The sequence below is a fragment of the Engystomops pustulosus genome, chromosome 11 (assembly GCF_040894005.1).
Source record: "Engystomops pustulosus chromosome 11, aEngPut4.maternal, whole genome shotgun sequence".
Taxonomy (NCBI): domain Eukaryota; kingdom Metazoa; phylum Chordata; class Amphibia; order Anura; family Leptodactylidae; genus Engystomops; species Engystomops pustulosus.
Genome location: NC_092421.1, coordinates 39,532,904 through 39,560,728, shown reverse-complemented (window position 1 = coordinate 39,560,728; position 27,825 = coordinate 39,532,904). Strand labels below are relative to the sequence as shown.

General features: G+C 41.3%; 1 protein-coding gene and 1 long non-coding RNA gene across 2 annotated transcripts in view; one reads left to right on the top strand and one right to left on the bottom strand.

The window, feature by feature from the left end:
- The window catches only part of LOC140105820 (uncharacterized), a 572,683-nt gene that overhangs the window by 527,567 nt on the left and 17,291 nt on the right, over positions 1 to 27,825 (top strand). The window lies entirely within an intron of this gene.
- SNCG (synuclein gamma) lies at positions 124 to 27,392 on the bottom strand. The gene is made up of 5 exons (XM_072129735.1): positions 27,058 to 27,392; positions 23,284 to 23,325; positions 12,992 to 13,119; positions 5,086 to 5,160; positions 124 to 1,268 (listed from the first exon to the last, which is right to left on the bottom strand). The coding sequence occupies exons 1-5, from the start codon at positions 27,176 to 27,178 to the stop codon at positions 1,248 to 1,250; spliced, it is 387 nt and encodes a 128-aa protein (XP_071985836.1). The 5' UTR covers positions 27,179 to 27,392; the 3' UTR covers positions 124 to 1,247.

Sequence of the window (27,825 nt, the reverse complement as noted above, 5' to 3'; positions counted from 1 at the left end):
CTGTACGAGAGTTAGTGTCTGCGCATGCACAATAGCTATCAAGAGCTTGGTGACGTCACTGAGAGATGCCATTTTATATACAGTACGTATTTTTTGATACAACAAAAGAACTAGACTGATAAATTAAGTGAAATGTTTAATAATTTCTATTGTACAGAACGAAAATATAAATCAACAGTTGATGTACAAAGGGATTTAATACACCTGTTGTACAGTTGTGAAAAAAAGTAAACCCAGTGGTGATTGTTTTTTTTTTTTATCTCTTTATGATGAGTGGCTCTCAAAATGTGCTCTAGGCTCCATTCTTTGTAAAATATGGAAAATCCCTGTAAAGTAACATTGCCGTATATTGGCCAGATCGAGGTGACTTACTATAATTTATTTATTTTCTAATAAGGTAAAGCTAATGACACAAGAGGTAGCCATGACATGACTATGATTTTTTTAAATAGACTTTTAAAAATATACTTTTTGTGGCTCATTCTCTTTTAACCATCAAAGTGCATAAGCAACCATAAAGAAGCGAAATACACTAAAATGTAGACTCAGAGTTTCCCAACACTCCACTGCTCCTGTTCTGACACTCTTTGGTTCGTTTAAGATGTATCACCTCAGAGAATCACTAGATACAAAGGTAATCCAAATTAGCCAGTGATTGGAGGGATCGGAAGAAATGGAAGGAGAACGCCAGGGAATTAGCGGTTATCACTTTTTTTAATTTTATGCCACTGAATATTACAAAGCGTTTTATCAACTTGACAACTACTTTATGAATTCTTATTTGTGGGATCATCTCAATGAAAACAGACTAGTTACCTTAGGGAATTAATAGGAGAGGATTTTAAAATCCTCAAACAATAATTAGCTAAATAATCAAGAGGTTCTGTAACGATTTCATATCGGTCATAAATTTTCTTTAAAGAAGACATTTTACAAAGATGGTACTTATGTGGTTCTAATCGTTGCTACATTGCTTCTATACATAATTATTCAGAAAAAAATGGTGTCATTTGGTGATAACATCCCAATCATCTCAAGGGGTTTTCAAATGTTTTCTCACAACTGCTATGAACTTATTTCAGGTGAACATATATATAGATATCGGAAGACACTGAACTGGTAATTCTTCATGATAAACAGTGCGATGGATGATGGTTGGGTATCTTCAGCGATGGACTTAATGGCTTTCCTGCTTTTGTATTAGCGATAGATCTTGAAGGATTTTGGCAGCAATTAAGGTTAAATGACTAATTCTCTGCATCACCAGCCTGAAAAACAAAGAAGAAATTCATATAATATTAATATGCTTTATTAAATAATACATATTGTATGTAATTAGCCCAGACACTTTTGCTTAGCCACATATCTCAATATCAGTTTGAGACCTTTTTAAGGGTATAGTGACAAAAAGCTTAGTTTGGCAGGAAGGTGAATTTTGATAACATATTCCATTTTATTACATTGCTATACATTCTCTACTGCTAGAAAAATAAGTAGCTTAAACCAAGAAGGGATTTCTGTGAAAGTGATGAAAAAAAATGATAGCTTGCCATGGAAGCATGATATCTCGGTGGAAACTGCTAGATAAAGAATATATCCACCAAAAGAAAAAATAAAATTGCATTATATTAGTAAAGCAATCTCAAATTTGTTAAAGGCTTCTCTTCTCATGTAGTATACTACCTGTGGATTTGCAGGCTTTTCAATGTTGGAACTATACACCATTATACAGTAGCAAATTAATGTATGGGATGCATGACACATATCGCGGGATAAAATGTATGATCAGCAGCAAAGAATGTTATGTTGCAAAGGTTGTACAGATACCCAATAGGGTTGGAAAGGATTTAGGGAAAATTCCCAAAAAACGCTTCACCCACCAATCCTGCACTTAACGGCTCATTCAGACGGCCGTCTGTGGGGATGTATGTGGGCCACAATTTTGCGGCCATGTATACATCCCCATAGACAGCACTGGCTGCCCGGGGGTGGCATGGTGCCTCACGTGTTGCACAGTTCTGCGCTTTACACCAGGTAAAGATAGAGCATGCTCTACATCTTCTTCTCGTGCACTGCTATTTTGCCATGGAGGGGGGAAGGGTCACCTCCTCCTCCTCTCCAGCGCACGGCGGTGGCCATATTGCCAATTGAATGCACCCTTAGGCTTCCTATACCTGCCATATAGGGCATATAAACACTAAGACCAGTTACTTCCTGTACAGCACTTCATCTAAAGAAAGAATGCTTGGCCAACAAGATTTGCAATGTTTAAAGTAAACCCATCATCAAGGTTATATTTAATCAATTATTTTACAGTCCCTGGCATATCCCGGGACTCTCTACACGCTGCTAGCAGGGAGCCAGGTAATGTAAAAAATCACTGCATTTATTCATATTGTTTACTTTAAACTGAACAATCCAAAAGCAATTGGAACCTGTATTAAGGTAAAAATGAACTCCCTGATGACAGTTATATCCAGCATTTATTGTACCTCCTTATGTCTCTAATATTTTGTACTGATCTGACACAAAGGGGAACATGTATCTAAGTTTTGGAAGTTATTTTTTGCACCTTATGTATGATGATGTCTTTTTTCTTGTGATTTTGTTTAGCTTTTCCTCTTGGCAGGCCCAACTTTTGGCTTTTTCTTGAGACTTTTTTTTGCAAATGTCTCAAATCCTCATGGACACAAGCCTTGTGAGTGGTGGATAGGGTTATATACAGAAGTGGACAGTACTGTAAATTTTGGATTTGAGGCCATGGCCTGCATTTTTAAGCACTGTACTCGCGCCCAATGTAAATGGTGACATTTGAGGCTGTATTCACATGTGGTATTAACACATGCGTTTTCATATGCATCACAACATATGAGAAGATTTGCTTAATTACATTGCTGTCAACATGGCATTTACATAATGCAAGTTTTTAACAAGAAGGGTATTTTTTTTTTTAATATTTTTCAGACTCACTAGGGTACTTGTCTCATTCATCCTACCATATACTACAATATGGCAGTATATGGGGATTTTCCTGTGCAACTCGCATATTGAAATGAATTTGTTAAATTCAGACAGTCTTGGGTCTTTGTATGACATGAGGCTGTCATGTGACCCAATCCCTGCTTGCTGATGACTTCATGGGGAGTGACGATATTCAGCAAGATGGATGCACGTGGGTGATCGTAAAGTAAACACTACCAATCGATTAATTGCAATTGGTGCTAGCAACAATTAACGGGTGTTACCAGCTGGTGTTTGCTGCAATATACAGCAAACACCCACTGGGTATGGAGAGGGCTCAGTCCATGAGCCCTCTCCAAACATTGCCGGACAAAGTGTGACGTACTAATACATCACACTTTATTAAGGGGTTAAAACAGGATCCTTGGGGAAAACAAAATCTGTCCTCTGTATGTTCCCTGCATCAGGTGCAGGTTTGGGGCTAAGAGTCATACATAAGTGAAAAGTTGCCTGGAACATCTTAAAAAGAAAGATACATAAAGCATAAGGTGCAGATCAAATCAACAGCAAAAGTTGCTGTGAAAAGTCGCAAAAAAAAACGACAAAAGTTGCAATAATAAAAGAAAAAAACAAGTAGAAATAAAGATACATGTCCCCCAAAGTGTGGTATTCTCCAAAGACAGAGGGGCACATTTACTAAGGGCTTTGCGCCTATTTTCTGACGGACTTTGCACATTCTTTCTCGTGTAAACTGCTTGCACAGATATTTAAGAAGTGTCTGCACCATAAATGTGACACAAATTAGGGGACGTTCCATCGCCCAGTCAGATCACATGCCAGATTTAACATGCAAAGTCACATGCCCTATGTTAAAGGTGAACTCTGTCCGGCCAGTGCAGGGAAGCGCCAGATTCAAATTTTTTGGCAAATGATTTTAATGAATCTGTGGCATCCAGGATTATACACAGGCAAAGCATTTTTAGGGCAGTTTCCCAAATTCTTAGTAAATGTGCCCCATAGTACAAAGGAGGCAATCTTATTTTTTCTACAGAGCGTGGAGAGAGTTCTGGGCATATGTAAGCTCTCTTCAGCTGTATCATCGGCTAGCTACTCTACTATTTCCCTTTACTGGGCTGCAATTGATCAGTGGACCCAAACTGCAAAAGTCCGGGTTTGGCTCAGCTAACCCGCCACTCCTTAACTGTTTGCACCTGTCATGTGGAAACACATTTATTGCAGTTCGGCCGTATCCATTTTGCTGTACTGCCCCTAAAATGTTTTCTATACTGTAGCATTAATTTGAGTATGTTAGATAATAGGTTATGAAACCTCATGTTTAGGGGCTCACATAACACTTACCTAATGGTAAATATTTACATTTTTTAACTTAGTTCATTTATTATGAATTGCCTGTCTGTGTTTATTGTGTTGTGCTGTCATATATTTACAGTAAAACAAAATACTAAAATCAATCAGAATTGTCTAATAAATGTCGGCTCATACAGGGACATTCTGTTCAGTAAGAACACAATGCATGTCCTGGGCTTTACACTTTGTTAAAGCCAAAAACTTGCAGAGGAGCACACCCAGTGGTCAAATGTATAACCTGCATCCATTGAGAGAGAATGGCAGTTCAAACTTTATCTTACAAATGTGATTACTTATACTTGAGTCATTATGGTTTTTGAGGTTTTATAAGTGATAACGAGGATAATGCATTGGCACCTGAAGTCCTATGTGACTGTTAACCAGGGAGCCACGGGTGCTTTCTATTTGCTGTATAACAGAGTTAATCTTAAGAACAATAAATATAAAATTAGACCTGTACAGCGGCTCTTAGTGGATACAGGCCCCAGAGCGCCATCAGGGGGATTTTTAAGAATGATGTTAAAAATGCAATGCGTAATGAATCCCCCCCCATTGTCTCCCTTCTATGAAGGATATTATCAACAGTTTCAGAAAAATCATCACTGGGGTCAAATAAGGAATACAAAAATTTGTATACATGACAGACCCTTTTATTCTTATTGGGCCATAAAGTTTTGATGTGAATTAACCCTATAAAGTAAAGATCAAAATCCCAAGAAGTTAAAAGACCAATTTTGGGTGCTTGTTGCTTCTTACCTGCTCAGTGGCTTCCGTGGCCTCCACGGCTGGCTCTTCTGCAGCGGCGGCTTCTTCTGGATGTGCAAAGTCCTCCTAGAATTTAAGAAATAAGTTAGAACTCTTAAGACAGAGCTAAGGGATTCTTGAAGCTGAAATCATAATTTTACATGGATGTTTAAAAGGGCTGTCTAATCATAGAAGATTCATTTAATGTATAATATATAGGTCCGCCAGGCAGTGCTAGTCCTTTTAGTAAGGTGAACACATGTCTCTATAACAAATTCCCATAATGTTTATCATTTATTTTTTCATTGCTTGTTTTCTGTTGTTTTTCTGAAATTGATGGATGAAGGCCTGAGGGCAGGTCCACATATGGTGTAAATGTTGCAGATTATAGAGCAACTTATGAGATTTTAATACATTTACTATAACTCTGTTTTGTAGATTTATCTATTTTAGTCACAAAAATCAGAACTTGCAATGCATTGTGTGAAATTCACAGCAAATTTATCACAAGACATGAAAAAGTTTAGATTTTGCCATTGATTTTCTGCAGAAATTGAGTTAACTGACCTGTGGTGTGTTTTCATTTGATTCTTTGATTGCACAAGTTGCGGCCTTAGCATTAAGGTATTTAAAGTAAATGTACCGTAGATCCAGGCACCGTGACTTTGGTAATTTTCTTAAATTTGTTATCCCTAGCCTCCTGTCGTCTAAAATCAACTTTTAAAATGATGCTAATAAGTCTTAAGAGTGTTACCAAAGCCCCACCATCCTGCAGCTTCACAGTTTCAGTGTAACACAGGCAGTCCCCGGGTTATATACAAGATCGGTTCTTAGGTTTTTGGTCTCTGTGACAACTGGATTTTAAAAATGTTGGGTTGTCATCAGAACCAGGATTAACAATAAAGCTTAAATGCAGACACCTGTTAGAGATTTTTATTGTAGCCTAAGGTTAACCCCTTAAGGACGCAGCCATTTTGTAGCTTAAGGCTCAGCCCGATTTTTTGGATTCTGACCTGCGTCTCTTTATATGATTATAACTTTTGAACACTGTTACTTATCAAAACTATTCTGAGATTGTTTTTTCCCCACATGTTGTACTTCATTTTAGTGGTAAATGTTGGCTGATAAGTTTTGCGTTTATTTTCCAAAAAAAAGAAAAAATGATGAATTTTTTGAAAAAGTTTACTTTTTTGAAATTCGAAATCATTACATTTTCAGGTAGATAGATTTACCACCTAAATAAGTTGCTGAATAACATTTCCCATATGTCTGCTTTACATTTTCATAATTTCTGAAATGTCTGGATAATTTATTTTGATGTCACGCGGCTTACAAATAGAATATCGCTTTTCCGGATTTTCAGAATTGACTATTTTGGGGATAAATACAGTTTTGAATGAAATTTTACATATTTAGCATCAAAACCCCCTATATAATCTACCCATTTTCAAATCTGCACCCCTCAAGCTATCAGAAACAGCTTTTACGAAGATTGTTAACCCCTTGAGATCTTCATAGTAATTGAATCAAAATGGAGGTGAAATTTAGAATGGTCATATTGTTCCCTTATACGTTCATTTAGCACTAAAATTTACACATTTCCAAAATATAAAAAGAGAAAACCCACTATACAATTTGTTCTGCAATTTCTCCTGAGTACAAAGACCCCCCACATGTGGCTGTGACTTGTTTTATGGGGGCACAGCGAGGTGCAGAAGAGAAGGAGGGCGCTGCAGCTGCCAGGATTTTAGTTTCCTCATTGGCCCCTTTTGAAGGCTATAAAATTTTCGCTTTTTCGTTATTGGGGCCATGTGACGGCATTTTTTTTGCGGGATGAGATGCTTTTTCCATTGTAACCATTTTGGGGTTGGTATCACCTATTGTTGAAAATTTAGGAACTTTTTTTGAGGGCAGGAGTAGAAAAGCATCAATTCTGTACTGGATTTTTTACTTTTTTTTTTTTTGGTGTTCACCGTATATACTAATATTCATGTTATCTTTATTCTATGGGTTGATACGATTATGGGGATACCAGACATGAATATATTTTCTTACGTTTTACTAAATTTGTCAAACAAAACCCTAATGTGGGGAAAAATCTATTTATGTATTGCCGTCTTCCAAGTGGCATAACATTGTTACTTTTTTGGCTACAGAGCTGGTTGATGGCTTGTTTTTTGTGGGACATGTTGTACTTTGCACCAGTATCATGTCTGAGTACATATGGTTTTTTGATCGCATTTTATAGCATTTTTTGAGGGATTGAAAAGGTAAAAATCATAATTTTTGGAGGGTTTATAACAGTTTTTTTTTACGGCGTTTATCGTGGGGGTTCAATAATGATTTACTTTTATTCTACGGGTTGTTACGGACGCGGTGATACTATATATGTGGGGTTTGTGTTATGATTTAGACTTTTTTTTTAGTTGTATGTCTCTTTATATGTTTTGGGGGTTTGGGGCATTTTTAGTGATTTATGACTTTATTTTTTTATTGAATAACTTTTTTTTTTTACTTTTTCACTTTTATACCATGGGACATGAACAAGCAATTATCTGATTGCTTCTTCATGATAATATTCTGCAATACTGATGTATTGCAGAGTATTATCAGTGTCAGCCAATACATTTGCATAGGCTGGCACTGTGCCAGTAAGATGACGTCACAGACGCCATCTTACCGGCAATGCTTGCAAGTAACTCTGGGGTCCAGATCGGACCTCAGAGTTGCTATAGCAACGATCGGCGCCCCCCCGAAAACGGTTCGGGGGGGGGCGATCGTGGGGGAAAGACCCCCCAGATGCATGTTAGATGCCGCGGTCGCGTTGACCGCGGCATTTAACGGGTTAAGCACCCGCGATCGGAGACAACTCCGATCGCGGGTGTTACACTGGGGTGCCGGCTATTAGTTACAGCCGGCACCCCGTGTTTCCCGATGCCGGTTTGGCTCTGATCCAGAGCCGAGCTGGCATAAGCGCTGTGGCGGATATATCCGCCACTGAGCGCTAAGTCACTGCGCTCCGTGGCGGATATATCCGCCACGGAGCGTGAAGGGGTTAAAGTACAGTAAATTACCAACATCCAGAGGTCCGTTTGTAACTATGGGTCGTCTGTAAGTCGGTGTTCTTAAGTAGTGGACCACCTGTAACAGCAGGCAGAAAGAGGTGGAAGAGCACAAAGAGGCTCTGGTAACACCCTTATTAACATAATTAACATAATGTTAAAAGTTGATGTTAGAAGGAAGGGGGCCATGGATTACAAATATAATTGGATTACCACAGTCAGAGTGCCTGGCTCTACAATTAAGTGTACCTGGAGTATTCATGCTTTTTTAACACACATTTTTGATGTGTTTGTTTTTTTGATTTCCTTCAATTAGGAAGGAGCTTCCATGACATTTGAGGATGCGCCAAAGCAAAGGGACAGTGAGGAGGCCACGACTATAGAGAGAGCCAATACAAAATCAGTTTATTTGCACGTAGACCTGCTCAGTATCTCTCCATACAGATTCCAGGGGCAGCCCTCCAGCACCCTGCACTATTTATACTGAAAGGTGGAAGGTAGACTTCTTGTATGCAAGTCAAGGGGAACTGTTACAGAGTTGTTCTCATTAAAAGAAGAGAACTAATGAGATGAAGAACACTGATGAGAACGTAGCCTTGAAGGTTCTAGAAGATGGAAGGTACATACATATATAAGGTTCTAATAGATGGAAAGTTCGTAGACAGAAGGTTACAGATGGAATATTCTTGGCCTCATAACGTCACTGTTTTTAACTTAGTGTGTAAACATGTAGGTATAAAGTAATTCTAGGGGCATCAGCGTGACTTGCCAATTTAGAATTGCTACAATGTGATGAGCGAAATCATAATTACCATCGCTCCTTCAATATGTCAGGTATGCTGGTCATAATAGTCTGCCTTAAAATATGACTTATTCATCGTCTGGTTCTTTGATTCTCTACACCCATACATCATAATGCTGCACCTCCACATTACTGGGCATAGCTTCCCTCCCGGACCAGTTTTTCCAGTACAGACAAGCTTAACTGAAACTTAAAGTTTGTCATTAACAGGTAATTAGGATGGGACAGGGAGTTATCCCAAAGGATTTCATCACAGCGTATCTACTGATCGTGTGACAGCACGACAACTGCACTTCATTCCGCCTTCAAATACTAAAATATATCACAATGAATTATTTGTAAAGATGATAGGCAAGGCTTTCCCAGGTTTCTCTGTGATTTTGGTGTAAGAACTATGGGGGAGATCTATGATTTCCTGCGCACTGCTGGCAGAGTGGGCCCACAAAGGACAATCTAGAATCTGCAAAACATTCATTGCTAAGTGACCATGGTCTTAAAGGGAATCAATCATCAAAATCCATCATGATAAACCAGGGGCACTTTCTCATAGATCCACTCACTAATAATCTTCTTATATATATTTATCTATGACCGATTTCCTTCTAAAATCAGCCTTTAAAATTATGCTAATGTCCCTAAAGGGTTCTGAGGGGTGTTAACAAACCCCCTCTGTGCTGTAGCTTCACAGGCTATAAATCTGTCTCTCCCTCTTTTTCTCCCTTAGCATTTTCATCCTCCCTCTCCCTGATGTAATGTCACACAGTGGGATGAGGGAAGTGCTCCTGTACAGTGAAACAACCTGTGAAACTGCAGCAGCGAGGGGCTCCGGTAACACCTCCCTGAGCACTTCTGGCTCATTAGTATAATGTTAAAAGTCCATTTTTGGAAGGAAGGAGGCCACAGATAACAAATATAAGAAAATGACCACATTCCAGGTGCCTATATCTATGAGTTAGTGTCACTGGTTTATCATGCTTGATTTTTATGGTAGATTTCCTTTTACGGAAAAAACATCTGTAGAGGCATCTCTGACTAGCAGAACAGGACTTTGGTGCAATGCAAATCATACAGCTGCATGAAAGTGGATCCAGCTGGTGAGAAAAAGCCGGACCATCCTTAAGGTAGGCGGAGGCAGGTTATTTCTAAGTTCAGAGCACTAAAAAGTATAAAGACATCTGTTGACATCTCCAGCCAAATATAAAAGAATAGACTACACACAGATTGAGTATAATAGAAATGTTCAAACACTTTTGAGTTTGTCTCACCATGCAAAAATAAATGCTAAAAGATGTGAATTAGCTCTAAGCACAAGAAATGCACCCGGCCTGGTCTCCAGACTTTAATACAATTTTCCTATAGCTGAGACTAAAGTGCAGCCAAATTTAAATGATAATTTAAATTATATAGTAATGTTAAAATGCACTCAAAGGTCTAAAAATTACATGAATGCATTGTGCAAAATAAATGAGAACATGACATAATAATCAGCACGGTGGCTTAGTGGTTAGCATTACAGCCTTGTAGCGCTGGGACTTGGGTTCAAGTCCCAGGGTCAACATCTGCAAGGACATACTGGTAGGTTGATTAGATTGTGAGCCCCATTGGGGACAGGGGACGATTTGTCAAACTCTGTGCAGCGCTGCATAATCTGTGTGTGCTACATAAATAGGAATTATTTATTTATTAAATCAAATTAAAAATATGTAAAAATAGCCATAATGCAAATTTGAGTAACTCAACAACAAAAAAAATCCATGAGATTAAAAAAATCGTAATTTGGAAAGTCACCCAGTCTGCAGTTATGTCCTGTTTTTTGAATTTTAAGATTACCATTTTCCTGCCCAATAAACAGATTAGAATAATTTCTGATAAAAAGTTTGCAGACACATTCATTTTTTGCTGTTTGGTCCTAACACTAGATGTAGAATCTTTCTTCAGTTTCAGTTACATTGATATACATACTTGGCCTAGACAAGAGACTCGTGACATGGGGCTCATTTACTAAGGGTTGCGCTGCTCACTTTTGTCAGACTGTGCACCTTTTTCGGGGATTACACGGCATGGACTGGTCTTTAATAGGTGTGTGCGCTGGGATTTTGGTGCATACGATCCTTTTATGGCGCAGCTGGCTTCAATGCGACACAATTTAGGGGACGTGCCATCTGACAATCTGACTGATTCGGACTGAGAGCGGGTTTTAAGCTTCAAATTGTGTCGCAAGCCCTAACATGCACCACTAAAAAGATGGTGAACTCTGCCGGACCTGAGCGGGGAAGTGACACATGCAGGATATCGGGCACAGTGAATCGCAGCAGGGTGCATTGTCGTCAGACTATGCACTTTTCTTGAACTCCAGGGGCCGGATAAGTAAATGTGCCCCAATGTGTGTAGTATATCCTGGTCACTACCTCTGTTAAGAAAATAATCTCTGTTTTTTTCATGTGAATGCAGATGGCACCTCTTTATACATTAATAATCATTTTTGTAGCCTCATTTTATCATAGATTATTGGTCGATGATTTTAACTTCATTCTTCTATCAGTACTGAACATTCTCATTCCATTGGGAAACTGGTGCTACAACACTGCCCTCTAGCTGCACAATTATGTATTGTAATTGAAGAATTAGTTGATTTAACAGTGAATCTTCCACATGAATAAACTGTGTCCGAAGACCTTTTTGTATAGGACCTTTTTGTATACATGGAAATGCTGATAAAGATGTACAGCAGGTGGTAGAGGGGCAGAGGAGCCCTTGGGCCCCTTAATGAATTCAGACCTGGGTACAGTTATTGCCACTCCAGTCTCTATAATTATCACCCTACCTAAGCTTTTGTTTTAAAGGGATATACAGGAACTCAAATCATGAATAATCTTTAGCGTAGGACATTAATATGAGATGCCCACTACTTTCAGCAGTAGCTCCAGTTAGTGCTTCTACCAACCAGGTCTATGACGTCTCATCCATCAGTCACGTGGTTCGTGTGAAGCTCAATTGAATCTAATAAGTAAATGCTGCTGAGGTGTTATACCAAGCACAGCCACTGTAAAGTGTACGGTGCTGTGCATTAAAGACACAGCTGGACTCATCCAATGGGAGAGCTGGGTGTTAGACCTCACCAACTCATTCATCTGTAAAGTTGAACTATGAATGAATAAAAAGGATCTGTATGGGTAAGGCCAGACGCTGTATAGGAAAAATGCACATGTTATGGCTTTCATTGGATTTTTAATGGATACAATGTTATGCTGGCAAAATTATAAAACTACTAATAGCAAATTTGTGGGTTATAGCAAAAAAAATGATAATAATTAACAATCCTGCACCTCCATTTTATGTAGCCTTTGCTAGTAGGTTAATTTAAATTTACCATCAGATCCAAGCACCATGACTGTGGTAATCTTCTGATATTTGTTATCCATGGCCTCCTTCCTTCTAAAAATCAACTTTTAGAATTATGGTAATGAGCCTGAAGGTCTCTGGTAGGTGTTAACAGAGCTCCCCTGTGATGCATCTTCACCAGCTGTTACACTGTCTTCCCCCTGTTACTTTTGACTCTTCCCCCTCCTTCTGCCTGATAAATCTCACTGCAGAAGAGGAAGTTTCAGCACATAGTGGGGGAAAAGTGCTCCTGCACAGTGCAACAGACATTGCAGCTGTAACACACCCAAAGCCCTTCTGTCTCATTAGCATAATTTTAAGAGTTTATTTTAGATGAAAGGAAGCCATGGATAACACATATAATAAGATTATCACCGTCACAGTGCCTGGATCTAGTAAGTGTCTCTAGTTTATTATGTTATATCTTGATGGTAGATTTCTGTTAATCCACTAGCAAAGGCTACATAGAGCAGAGGTTTAGGATTGTATATTATGCCCATTTTTTTACTATTACCTACAAATTTATTAGAAGCGGTTTTATAATTTTGCCCGGAAAAACATTGCACCCCTTAACAATCCGTAATGTGCATTTTTCCTATACACGTCTGACCTTTCCCATACAGATGCTTTGAAGTTTCATTCATCCATAGTTGATGGTTACAGAGCTGATTACCTTTCTTACAACACCGGTTGAAGATACAACATTTTCCGCTCCTTCTACGGTCTTTGTGGCCACTTGGTTGACACCGGTTACCACCGCTCCTCCCACCACATTGGCTTGTTCTTTGGTCTTTTCAGCGACTAAAAATTACAACAAAAGAAATGCAGAGTAAATATTTGAGCAATGGCTTCCTCCACCCTGCAGGAGCTTTCCTTGAAATCTGTGTTTTGACTATCGATGATTTCCTTTACTTCATCAGTCATGAAGTCACCAGAAAACATTGCCTATAAATAGTCTACAGGGAATATTAAAATAGTGTCTTGACATTTCATTAGTTGTAATGTGTCCAGTGGTAGATTTGATCTGATTTGGCCACATTACGTAGGGGATGTAACTATGGAGGCAGAGAAGTCCTTTTCTCCTTCCTATCAGTAGTGTGGCCCTTCCTCTAAGGCTTAGGGCATCTATATTAGTAGTGGAGTCACTTTGCTCTGCTTATAAAATGGAAGCCCTACTAAACATTTCTCAGTCATGGTTGCTTCTCATTCGCCAACATATTCACCTATTTGCCTTGAAAGAGATTCTGCTCCGTATAAGAGATAAAGATGGACGTATCAGTTACTGTAGATCTACAGGGAGTGTCCTTAGCGGCCGCTGGGTTATGGAGCTTCACAAAGCTCAATTCAACCAAAAGTACATGTGTAATAACTGGAGACGGAGGATGCGGATTAGGGTGTTGGAACGTGTCACCAGGTTTTACCCTACCAAATTACAAATTCCCCCCTGGTCCAGTATGAAATGTCCTTTGTAGAAATCTCTTTCATGTGAAATATTAATTTATCCATTTAAAAAATTCCTAGTCTTGAAAAAAATGACTCTTCTCATTCCATTTTCACACGAGATGAGTAAAGTTTAGTGGTTGCAGGTGTAATGTTACCTCAGAAACCCTTTTCTTTCTGAGATCTTTCTTATGGTTTATGTAAGTTAGAGAAGTGGACATAAAGGCAGTTAAAAATCCAGTTTTTGCCCATTTTTCCTTGCATGTCCAATTAACGTATATATTCAAGTGTAAGCCTAGTTTTTCAGCACAAAAAAAATGTGCTCTGCTTATACTCAAGTAAAAAAAAATATAGGTTTTACCAGGCTTATACTTGGGTCGGCTTATATACGGTATGTCCTAAGCTGCCTGTATCTCTGGTTCTGTAGCTCAAAAAGCCATAAGATCTAAAAGACAATATTAATATCTTTCTTATGACTCAAAAGGTATGTTATTACTATAGACCTAAAGATCGGGGCTTCTGAAGTGGCACTACCCCTGCAACCACTAAACTTGACCCATTTCATTTGAAAATAGGATGAGAAAAGTCCCATTTATCCAACTTTGGGGGAGATTTTTTATATAGGTAAACAATTGAGATTTCACATAAAAGTTGGAATTTTACAAAGGGAATTTCATCTTCTACCTGAGGGAGCGGATAATTTAGTGGGGTAAAACTTGGTGTCAGGTTCTCTAAAGTCAGAAGCCCTATAAGTAGTGAGTAGCAGTGTCAATAGACTTAGTTTAAGCCATACATTTTGTGTATGCAGCTCATATGCAGAGTTATGACTAACATACTCTAACATTGGGTCAGTTAGTTAACCCAACCAAAGAAATGCAAGACAGGACGTCAATTACATTGTTAGTAAAAGCATACATATATTGGATAACAAATCTAAAACCACATATAAAAGAGGAACAACACACCGCATAAGGTCACAATGGGAGACATGTATCATAGTTTTGTTTCTCTGTGGTGCATTTTTGAGACATTTGGCAGCTCTTTTTTCCACCTTATGTATGATCATGTCTTTTTACTTGTGATACATGTTTAGTTTTTGCTTTCCTAGTAGGCGCAAATTTTGGCTTCTTTTTGAGATTTTTTGTTGCAATTGTTAATTTGGGATTTGAGGCCGTGTCCTGCATTTTTAAACACTCAAGTCACACCCCAGGGAGATTATGACATATGAGGCTGCGGTCACAAGTTTTGTTTGGATTGCGTTTTGAAACCTATTAAACAGCTGTGGGGAGGTGATTTGCCTAATTACATTACTGTTAACATTTGCATTTACTAAACGCAATGTAAACACATGCGTTAACGTCGCGTTTATATCATGTTTAGTAAACGCAAATGTTAACAATTATGTGATAAGACAAATCACCTCTCCTCAGCTGTTGTAATTGGTTTCAAAATGCTATTAAAGCGCAATTAAAACGCTGCGTGTGACCTCACCCTTAGAATTAACCAATACATTAAAAAAAATGTCAATGCAAAAATTTCAGAATTTGCCTAGCAGAAATAATGATACATGTCCCCCAATGAATACTAATAAAATATATGTAGAGACTCCCTCCTTATAAAATGAATCCAATAGCAAGATACCTGAGTATACATATATCAGCAGAAATCCTGCTAGATAGTCAAAATCAAACAGGGCTGAGCAAGAGGGCAGTATGAAAGTATATGTATACAGACTAGAGATGAGCGAACATACTCGTCCGAGCTTGATGCTCGATCGAGCATTAGCGTACTCGTAACTGCTCGTTGCTCGGACGAGTACTTCGCCCGCTCGAGAAAATGGCAGCTCCCGCCGTTTTGTTTTTTGGCGGCCAGAAACAGAGCCAATCACAAGCCAGGAGACTCTGCACTCCACCCAGCATGACGTGGTACCCTTACACGTAGATAGCAGTGGTTGGCTGGCCAGATCAGGTGACCCTGGGATAGACTAGCCGTTGCCCGCGCTGCTCGGATCATTCTCTGTCTGGATGCCGCTAGGGAGAGAGCTGCTGCTGGTCAGGGAAAGCGTTAGGGTGTTCTATTAGCTTATTGTTAGGCAGGAGTGATTCTACAACAACCCAACAGCCCTTCTCAGGGCTACAATAACGTTATACTTTTTTTTTTTATTTGCTTGTGGCTGGGCTTGCTGGCACTAGTAGTGCAGCTAGTACCATATTGTGAGGAATTAGCAGGGGGACTTGCTACCGTTGTGTTTAGCTCTTAGTGACACACATATCCACCTCAAACACCAAAGTGGGAAAATTTATTAGGGGTTTGATTTCAATTAGGCACAGTCTGGCAGTTTCTTTTTATTTTACGTTTATTTTTTTAATAACTCAGTGTCATCTCATCTTGCATAGTAGTGTGCTTTCATACTTGGCTAGAAAATAGCCATAGGAGAATCCAAACGGCTTACTTACGCCTACAGTAGCGTTATATATATTTGATTTCTGGTTGATCTGCTGGTGGCTGTAGTTGCTGCAGTGCATCTACTAGCAAATTGGGAGCAATTTGGAGTGAGACTTGCGACCGCTGTGTTTTGCGCTTAGTGACGCACATATCCATCGCAAAGACCGAAGTGGGAAAATTTATTAGGGCCCGGGGTTGTATTTCAATTAGGCACAGTCTGCCATTTCCTTTTTTATTTTACGTTTTTTTTTTTCATAACTCAGCGTCATCTCATCTGGCATAGTAGTGTGCTTTAATACTTGGCTAGAAAATAGCCATAGGAGAATCCAAACGGCTTACTTACGCCTACAGTAGCGTTATATATATTTGATTTCTGGTTGATCTGCTGGTGGCTGTAGTTGCTGCAGTGCATCTACTAGCAAATTGGGAGCAATTTGGAGTGAGACTTGCGACCGCTGTGTTTTGCGCTTAGTGACGCACATATCCATCGCAAAGACCGAAGTGGGAAAATTTATTAGGGCCCGGGGTTGGATTTCAATTAGGCACAGTCTGCCATTTCCTTTTTTATTTTACGTTTATTTTTTTCATAACTCAGCGTCATCTCATCTGGCATAGTAGTGTGCTTTCATACTTGGCTAGAAAATAGCCATAGGAGAATCCAAACGGCTTACTTACGCCTACAGTAGCGTTATATATATTTGATTTCTGGTTGATCTGCTGGTGGCTGTAGTTGCTGCAGTGCATCTACTAGCAAATTGGGAGCAATTTGGAGTGAGACTTGCGACCGCTGTGTTTTGCGCTTAGTGACGCACATATCCATCGCAAAGACCGAAGTGGGAAAATTTATTAGGGCCCGGGGTTGGATTTCAATTAGGCACAGTCTGCCATTTCCTTTTTTATTTTACGTTTATTTTTTTCATAACTCAGCGTCATCTCATCTGGCATAGTAGTGTGCTTTAATACTTGGCTAGAAAATAGCCATAGGAGAATCCAAACGGCTTACTTACGCCTACAGTAGCGTTATATATATTTGATTTCTGGTTGATCTGCTGGTGGCTGTAGTTGCTGCAGTGCATCTACTAGCAAATTGGGAGCAAGTTGGAGTGAGACTTGCGACCGCTGTGTTTTGCGCTTAGTGACGCACATATCCATCGCAAAGACCGAAGTGGGAAAATTTATTAGGGCCCGGGGTTGTATTTCAATTAGGCACAGTCTGCCATTTCCTTTTTTATTTTACGTTTATTTTTTTCATAACTCAGTGTCATCTCATCTGGCATAGCAGTGTGCTTTCATACTTGGCTAGAAAATAGCCATAGCAATAGGATAGCATCGTTTGGTTTTAAAAACTAAAAAACACACAAAAAAAAAACACAAAAAAAAGTTAAAAAAAAAATTAAAGTTATAACTCTCATTTTCAAAATGTTTAACCCGAGGGCTAGGGGTAGAGGACGAGGGCGGGGACGTGGGCGTCCAACTACTGCAGGGGTCAGAGGCCGTGGTCCTGGGCGGGGTGAGACACCACCTGCTTATGAGGGAGCAGGGGAACGCCGCAGAGCTACACTCCCTAGGTTCATGTCTGAAGTTACTGGGACTCGTGGTAGAGCACTGTTGAGGCCAGAACAGTGCGAACAGGTGATGTCGTGGATTGCCGACAATGCTTCGAGCAATTTGTCCACCAGTCAGTCTTCCACGCAGTCCACCCATGTCACCGAAATCGGCACTCCTCCAGCTCCTGCACCTCAGCCTCCTCCCCCCCAGTCTGCCCCCTCCCAGCAAAATTTGCCATTTGAACCGGCATACTCTGAGGAACTGTTTTCTGGACCCTTCCTACAGTCACAAACCACTTGTCCGGTTGCTGATGAGCAATTTTCCGATGCCCAGGTTTTCCACCAGTCGCAGTCTGTGGGTGATGATGACCTTGTTGACGTACTGGAAGAAGTGTGTAAAGAGGTGTCCGACGATGAGGAGACACGGTTGTCAGACAGTGGGGAAGTTGTTGTCAGGGCAGGAAGTCCGAGGGGGGAGCAGACTGAGGGATCGGAGGATGATGAGGTGACAGACCCAAGCTGGGTTGAGAGGCCGGGTGAACACAGTGCTTCTGAGACGGAGGAGAGTCCTCGACCAGAACAGGTTGGAAGAGGCAGTGGTGGGGCCAGACGGAGAGGCAGGGCCAGACCTGGTGCATCAGCGCCAAATGTGTCAACTAGTGAAGCTCCCGTGGCGAGGGCTCCTGCGGCGAGGGCTAGATTTTCAGAAGTCTGGAGGTTCTTTAAGGAAACACCGGATGACCGACGGACTGTGGTGTGCCACATTTGCCAAACCAGGATCAGCAGGGGTTCCACCACTACTAGCTTAACTACCACCAGTATGCGCAGGCATATGAATGCTAAACACCCCACTCAGTGGCAACAAGTGCGTTCACCTCCGGCCGTGCACACCACTGCTCCTTCCCCTGTGTCAGCTGATAGTCATCCCCCTGCCCAGGACCCTGCCACAAAAACCCCATCGTCGCCTCCACGATCCTCCACAGCATCCACCAGCGTTCAGCTCTCCATACCCCAGACGCTGGAGCGGAAACGCAAATATAGTGCAACCCACCCGCACGCCCAAGCCCTTAATGTGCACATCTCCAGAATGCTAAGCCTGGAGATGCTGCCCTATAGGCTAGTAGAGACCGAGGCCTTTCGCAGCCTCATGGCGGCGGCCGCCCCTCGGTATTCGGTCCCCAGCCGCCACTACTTTTCCCGATGTGCCGTCCCAGCCCTGCACCAGCACGTGTCAGACAACATAATCCGTGCCCTGACCAACGCCGTTTCTGACAAGGCCCACCTGACCACGGACACGTGGACGAGTGCTGCCGGGCAGGGCCACTATATATCGCTGACGGCACATTGGGTTAACTTGGTGGAGGCTGGGACCGAGTCTGACCCTGCGGCTGGTCATATACTGCCGACGCCGAGGATTGCGGGGCCTACCTCGGTCCAGGTGCTTCAGGCCTACTATGCCTCCTCCTCCTCCCACCCCTCCTCCACCTCCTCCTCCGAACGACCATCCGTGGGCATGGCGCCATCAGTCGGTAGCTCTAGGCACAGCAGCAGTGCCGTCGCTAAGCGACAGCAGGCGGTGCTCAAACTGCTGAGCCTAGGCGATAAAAGGCACACCGCCCAAGAACTATTACAGGGCATCACGGCGCAGACTGATCTGTGGCTGGCACCGCTGAACCTGAAGCCAGGCATGGTTGTGTGTGACAACGGCCGTAACCTGGTGGCGGCTCTGCAACTCGGCAGACTGACACATGTGCCATGCCTGGCCCATGTGTTAAATCTGATAGTTCAGCGTTTCCTCAAGACATACCCCAATCTGTCTGATTTGCTCACGAAGGTGCGCCGCATCTGTGCGCATTTCAGGAAGTCCAGCACAGATGCTGCCACTCTCAGGGCAGCGCAGCGCCGCCTCCAACTGCCCGCTCACCGACTGTTGTGCGACGTGCCCACGAGGTGGAATTCAACACTGACCATGTTATCCAGAGTTTACCAGCAGCGCCGAGCGATTGTAGACTGCCAGATGTCAACTTCCACCAGAACTGGTAGTCAGGTCAGTCAGCTTCCTCAAGTCTACAATGAGGAGTGGACGTGGATGTCTGATATCTGTCAGGTGCTGAGTAACTTTGAGGAGTCAACACAGATGGTCAGTGGCGATGCCGCCATCATCAGCCTCACCATCCCGCTGCTTGGCCTGTTGAAAAACTCTCTGGTCAGCATGAAGTCGGAAGCTTTGCGCTCCTCACAAGAGACGGGGGAAGAAGATTCCCTTGTTGATAGCCAAAGCACCCTTAGGTCTGTTTCTCAGCGCATATCGGAGGAGGTGGAGGTGGAGGAGGATGAGGAGGAAGAGGAGGAGAATGTTGGCGAGACACAAGAGGGGACCATTGTTGAGTCCTTCACTGTTGAGCGTGTATGGGCAGAAGAAGAGGAGTTGGAGGAGTTGGAGGAGGAGGAAATGGACAGTCAGGCCAGTGAGGGGAGTGAATTCTTACGCGTTGGTACTCTGGCGCATATGGCAGATTTCATGCTAGGCTGCCTATCCCGTGACCCTCGCGTTCAAAGAATTTATTCCAGCACCGATTACTGGGTGTTCACTCTCCTGGACCCACGGTACAAGCAAAATCTTTCCACTCTCATCCCTGGAGAGGAAAGGAGTGTGAGAATGCATGAATACCAGCAGGCCCTGGTGCACAAGCTGAAACAGTATTTCCCTTCTGACAGCGCTAGCGGCAGAGTGCGTAGTTCTGCGGGACAAGTAGCGAGGGAGAGTAGGCGAGCAGGCAGCTTGTCCAGCACTGGCAAGGGTACGCTTTACAAGGCTTTTGCCAGCTTTATGTCACCCCAGCAAGACACTGTCACCTGTCCCCAGTCTCGGTAGAGTAGGGCTGATCTTTACAGAAAGATGGTGAGGGAGTACGTAGCTGACCATACCATCGTCCTAAATGATCACACAGCTCCCTACAACTACTGGGTTTCAAAGCTGGACATGTGGCACGAACTGGCGCTGTACGCCTTGGAGGTTCTTGCCTGCCCTGCCGCTAGCGTCTTGTCCGAGCGGGTTTTCAGTGCAGCTGGTGGCATCATCACCGATAAGCGTACACGCCTGTCGACTGACAGCGCTGACAGGCTGACGCTTATCAAGATGAATAAAGCCTGGATTTCTCCTAATTTCCAATCTCCACCAGGTGAAGGAAGCTCAACCTGAATAATTTATCCACTCCTCCTCCTCCTCATTTTCCTCCTTCTCCTCCTCTTTGTACAGTAAAGCAGAGGAAACTGGCTATTTTTTGACAGGGCCCACTGGCTCTAGCTATAGTACTTTATGCATTTAATTTTTCTGGAGGGCCACCGACCCGGTCCTCTGTTTTAAACAATTTTTGGGAGTGCCACATACAGGCACTCAATCTATTAAATTTTTCTGGAGGGCCACCTACCTGCTCCTCTGGTTTGAAAACTTTATTGGACTGCCACATACAGGCACTCAATGTATTCCATTTTTCTGGAGGGCCACCTACCTGCTCCTCTGGTTTGAAAACTTTTTTGGACTGCCACATACAGGCACTCAATGTATTCAATTTTTCTGGAGGGCCACCTACCTGCTCCTCTGGTTTGAAAACTTTTTTGGACTGCCACATACAGGCACTCAATCTATTCCATTTTTCTGGAGGGCCACCTACCTGCTCCTCTGGTTTGAAAACTTTTTTGGACTGCCACATACAGGCACTATCCAAATTGAATTGTCTCCATAGCAGCCTCCACACGTTGTCTCCATTGCTACCTCCAAAAGTCGTCCATATAGCTGCCTCCATACATCGTCCCTTTATCAAACGAGGTGTGTCAGGCCGAAATTTGGGTTGTTTTCATGGATTCCACATCAAAGTTGTTAACTTTGTCGCCACCCTGCTGTGTTATCCACAAAATACACTGGCAAACTTTTAACATTTACGGATATTATTTCAGCGCTTCTTGCGCATCTGTTTACATTCCCCTCACCCGCCATATCCTAAACTTATAAGAACGCTACTAGACTTGATCTTATACAAAAGGTTCTTAGAAGTGCTGTTTGGGGAGTAGCCTAGAGACAGGGGCTTGGATTGGCGAAAGCTCGCCTGGCAGCGGAGCGCCAGCTCCATGCCAAGAACCAACTAACATAGTTTTAACTGCAGCACCTTTAATCTACTACTAGTTCACTGCCTCCATACATGGCCGCCTTATCAAACGTGCTGTGTCAGGCAGAATTTTGGGTTGTTTTCATGGCTTCCACAACAAACTTGTTAACTTTGTCGCCACCCTGCTGTGTAATCCTCAAAATATACTGGCAAACTTTTACCATTTACGGATATTATTTCAGCGCTTCTTGCGCAGATGTTTACATTCCCCTCACCTGCCATATCCCAAACTTATAAGAACGCTACTACACTTGATCTTATACAAAAGGTTCTTAGAAGTGCTGTTTGGGGAGTAGCCTAGAGACAGGGGCTTGGATTGGCGAAAGCTCGCCTGGCAGCGGAGCGCCAGCTCCATGCCAAGATCCAACTAACATAGTTTTAACTGCAGCACCTTTAATCTACTACTAGTTCACTGCCTCCATACATGGTCCCCTTATCAAACGAGCTGTGTCTGGCAGAATTTTGGGTTGTTTTCATGGCTTCCACATCAAACTTGTTAACTTTGTCGCCACCCTGCTGTGTAATCCACAAAATATACTGGCAAACTTTTATCATGTACCGATATTATTTGAGCGCTTCTTGCTCACCTCCTTTGGTTCCTCTCTGCCACCCATTGGTTTGAAGCCTGAGTCCATTTAGGGTATGTCGCCATGCCACTCTCTAGCCTGCCGCTGCCTCTGCATGCCGTCCCCTATAGTGTCAGGGTCAATTATTGGATGTTTTAGATGCTATCTAGCTTCATTCTGTCACTCTGTCATGGCCATGCTGTTGCCCATAATTTTGGCATAATGGTGAATTTAAGCAGCCTCAGAGGCATCCATGCATGCTGCCCCTGCTGTTTCCTGTCCATTTCCGTGGTGTTTCCATGCTTTTCTGAGGTTCCCAGGTGTTTGGCCAAGCTTCCCTGTGCAGAGCCTTGGTCCCCTTGAAAAATGCTCGAGTCTCCCATTGACTTCAATGGGGCTCGTTATTCGAGACGAGCACTCGAGCATCGGGAAAAGTTTGTCTCGAATAACGAGTACCCGAGCATTTTAGTGCTCGCTCATCTCTAATACAGACCAAAGCAGCCGATCCCCAACACGTGTTTCGCGTAGGGTATGGGTCCATTAGGTAATATTAATATTTGATAGTGGACCTGAAAGCATTAAGTTTTCTGTATACTGTGACATTGTAAAAAAAACACTTGTTTACAATCAGCTCTCAGAAAATAGGTTTTTCATAAAGACTTATTATGGTAGATGTATAAACACAATAAAAAAAAGCGATTACAAAGTTGGAAATTTCCATTGATATAGAAAAAATATGGCTTTGTAGATCCAGATGTTTTTTTTGTGCTATGAAAACTAAGCATGTGTTGCTAGACCTACCTGTATTGACGCTTTGCACCACACCCTCCTTAGTTTTGGCACCTGTGAAATAAAAAAGGGACAGTTTATTACACAGTTACATAAGACAATGATTGAATAGGACATTGAAAGCCATCAGCAAATGCACTGGGGGTGGAGCCTGATTTTCCTGCAGGTAACATCAAGTGCTTTGGGTCTCCTCTAATATTGCCGCCCAAAGCTGCTTCTTTCGCCGTGATTCACGTGGTTTTATTGCAGCTGTTTGTGGCCTAATCTTATTCACCTGAATAAATAACAGAACCATAACGTGGATGGTTAATAATAACGGAAAATTAATTTTTGTAGAATTGTAGATGTTACAGGAATATAATACCATTTGAAAGTTGTTTGCTGTCTCTATGGTGTCCAGTGAAATTGTCATATTATTTAACAGTTTCATATAGCAATGGCACTTGGTTTCTCAAAGGGCTATCTGTTTATTTTTCTCAACATTCCGTAGGACACCTAAGGCGATATTTATCATTAGTCTCTTAGAGCAAAACTGTTCGAGTTGCCAAAGGCAACCAATCAGAGCTCAGCTTTCATTTTCCTGCAGCCGTTTAAAAAATTAAAGTTGAGCACTGATTGGTTTCCAGGGGCAACTAGAACAGGTTTACCTCAGAAACTTGATGATAAATCTCCCCCCATAATTTCTAAGTATGCATAATGCTTTGTTCTCTCTATGGTATTCTCTCACGTTATGGAAGGATCCCCTTTTACCTAATGAGTTATCTACTTGCATAGTATGAGAACTGAATGAATGTTATCTAACAAATGTAAGTGTATTAAACTAAGCTGTAATGTGATTACATGGACCACTGTAGGTCATGTTCTCTTCAAGGTGACCTTTGATATAACCGTATTATACTGTATTTACTGTACAGTGATATGGAAGCCATGATTTTTCCAGGTCTGTCTTTCTATTATTATTATTATTATTATTGTTGTTTTTATCCACTTACTTATTATAGCTATCTATTTATCAACATGCTTTATACAATTGTGTTTATCTGTACAATGTGTTTATCCATCTATTCTAGATTTGTCCCTTCCTTGTGTATATACAATATGTATTCTCCATGTGAATATATATAATAAGTATATTTCATCATTAGTGTATTATAAATCACCTTATGCCTGTAGCATCAGGTCGCAGGTGGATCAGGGTTCTGAATATTAGAACATCCCTGTCCTCATTTCTGTGGGTCCTGCCCTGTACTACTTGACTTTCCCAGAGTTATGAGATTTCCTGTAGGTGTGGGGATAATTGGTGTGAACAGGGCATGGCAGCCGCACCCAAGCCTCTGCAGCTTTTTCTGGTGAATGGACGGTAAGACGCCAGCGCTGGCTTGTTCTGTCTTGCACAGTAATGACACAAGGATTCAGATATATTGATTCTTGCTTCTATGGGGAAAGTAAATCAACTGAACTCCGAGTTACAAGGCTGGATTTATTAGACAGAAGCTGCTTAGCTTGGATGTCCTTTTATTGTTGCCTTCAATGTTTGGCTCTGACAATATTTTATGGTTTATATACAGCTTTATACTATAAAAAAAACTATATCTGAAGCTCCAGTCTGGAGGTGCAGCAGCTTTTACTCAATTGTAAAGTTGGTTGCATATATATATTTGATTCATATGAGAGCTTCACAAATCCCATAATAGGTCAAAGCGGGGGATATTGAGTAGTTTTTTTTAATTACTATTACTATTCCTGATCACCAGAAACTTTCTTGGCTAAAGAAGAGTGGAATGGGGGGAATAGCTGACCGGATGAGGGTTCAGTCAGCAGGGGTCTACATGGTAAACTTTGTATAGTGGTAATATGTAGGCCCAGGCACTTAGCACTTCAGCCACTAAGAAGAGAAACATAAGGTGAGCAGACTGACAATTATTACTACAAGTTCATGAAGATTTATGACCTTTACATTGGAAAAAAATAATCATTTTTGTCTTACATCTGCATAAAGAGCTGACAATACCCACTGCTAAATGCAATATGTTACTGTAAAAGAACAACGCTAAAGGCCCAATGAGTCAGCTATTCTGGTATTACCCTAGTGAGCCACAAGGGGCAGGGTGATGACTCTGATGACGCAGCTTTATGTGTCCTGAGTACTGACGTTTACCATTAAGCTTCTGTTCACAATACTAGAATGAACTGGTAACGTAGTATGACCATCATTACCAATGTATTTACATTGTACTTAAGTCAAGTACAATAAATATACATACAGAAATATAGAAAGAGACAGACATTAGGTTGGCAGATAGATTATATACTGTAGACAGATTAGGTAGGTAGATCAATAAGAGACAATGTTTTATTTACAATAACTAAATATACATACAGAAATATAGAAAGAGATAGACTTGAGGTTGGCAGATTAGATACTGTAGATAGATCAGGTGAGTAGAGTGGTATGAGACACTTGACTGAAGTTTTTACCCATAAGTAAACATATAGTCCGAAGTCTAAATATGAGATTAATATATACATATGAAAGAGATATAAATGACCTACAAAGATAGAATTGAGATAGATATATATATGCATATCTGAGACATTCACATTAAAATAGATGATAATAGACAAGTATGCATAAGAAAGAAACCAGAGTGATCCAAGTAATTTCTCCGCAGTGTAGCCGCCCCACCCCCCAGGACCTTGATTTATCTGCCACACCCAAAGACATTGCACACCAGTATAATTCCTGAAATTTGTCACTTGAATGATTGTGTGAGACACATCATTAAATAGAAACTTTCTTAGCTTTATCTCCAACCACTGATGTATTACTTACTTCCTATATAATGGCAACATAATATGGTATATGCAGATGAAGCAAACCTGAGTTTGTCATGATTGTGACTTTCTCTTGTATATAGGACAACCCAGTGCAAATTAGAACTAGATGAAAAGCCTTTATATAAATATTTCTATTACATAATTATATTTGGTCCAAAAATATAAGTATTAAAAAAATCTCCAAATAAGTCAAAATTGACAATGACATTAGATGTTTGCAGCGTAGACTTTTGTGCACTTGGGAGAGTATTGTGTTGTAGGTATGATAGGGGTACCCCATTTATAGCCAGGCATCAGCACCGAGGACAGCTCTCACATGAAGGGATTGATGGGCCCTATGATGCACTAGAGATCCCATCTGAAATGTGTCATATGAGCTGGTCATACACAACAATAAGAAAGTTTGCTTGCATTTGAGTATGGCAGGGAAAGGGTGGGTTCCAGTCAGTAAATCTCCACTGGATAAGTCTCATCCAACAATAGTTTTTTTTTTTTTTTTAAATCAGATATTTTTATTGAACATTTTTTATAATAACAACACACCCAACAAGTTTTTATGCTGAGTTATAACCAGGGCATCTGGGGAAAAGACTAACCCAAGATAGGAAATACCATAGCCAAGATCATGTCACCTCCAATATCCCTCCTCCTGTAGCCAAACCTCTGCTATTATTTAATGCATACAAATACTAAATATGACATTGTATCATCCTCATGTAATTGACAAACTCAGTGCAGCTACAGAAAACCTCTGGTAATATTCCACACTACACAGTACTGGCAGCTCTGCATTGCAATAATGACTTGAATTAGTGAATAACTGAAATGCTCTAGCAGTACGTCAATGACTTATGGACAGGGCAGGCATTGTCAAGGGCATTCATTTGGAAGATGACATTCCTGCACAACATGTAACATTTTATCGTCTCTCTAACTTGTATGACTTACCTACATACATGACCCCCTCTTTGGTCTTCTCTGCTGCCTCCGTCACGCCCTGCTTGGTTTTCTCTGCAGCAGCCACCACACCTTCCTTAGCCATGGAAAAGCCTTTCTTGAAGACATCCATGCTGCCTTTATAGATATAGCAAAGTTTAAAGAAGGACTCCTTGACCTGAGTCTGACGTGAGATGTGCTGGTCCTCAGAACAGTGGTGGCAGTGTGGTAGTTTTCAGATTTTTGTCCCAGCTTCTTATCAAATTGCTGCACTGCAGTCTAGCCAATGACCACGAGGATCCAGCTCTAAAATATTAATCATGATGGAGTTAGATGGGACAGGGGGGCTAGAGAGGAGGAGCTTTCAGATGAGAAAAGGATGGGGAGGAGAGAGCGATAAAGATGCAAAGGACCACTGGATCATTTCCAGCTGCTTCTAAACTAGAGAATTGCTGGGCTGCAGTATGTTCTCCCTCAAGGACAAGCTGCAGATGCAGGGAGAGATGCTGCACAGGCATAAGCTGCGCTCGTACAAGTCAAGCAAAGGATTCTTAACCCTTTCATGTAATAAACAGACCTATGTCTGATGGACAAAATAGTTATGGTACTAAACAGTTATGTAAAGCTGCACAGTGTTATATACAGACGATATTATTGAGTAACATCCTACTGTATACCAACTTCGTAGCACCTTCATATGTTGTCTGGAAAGGCAATAGTGGAAGTACTGATCAAGTATAAAATATTATATAGAAGGTAAAATTGTGATAAATGTATCTG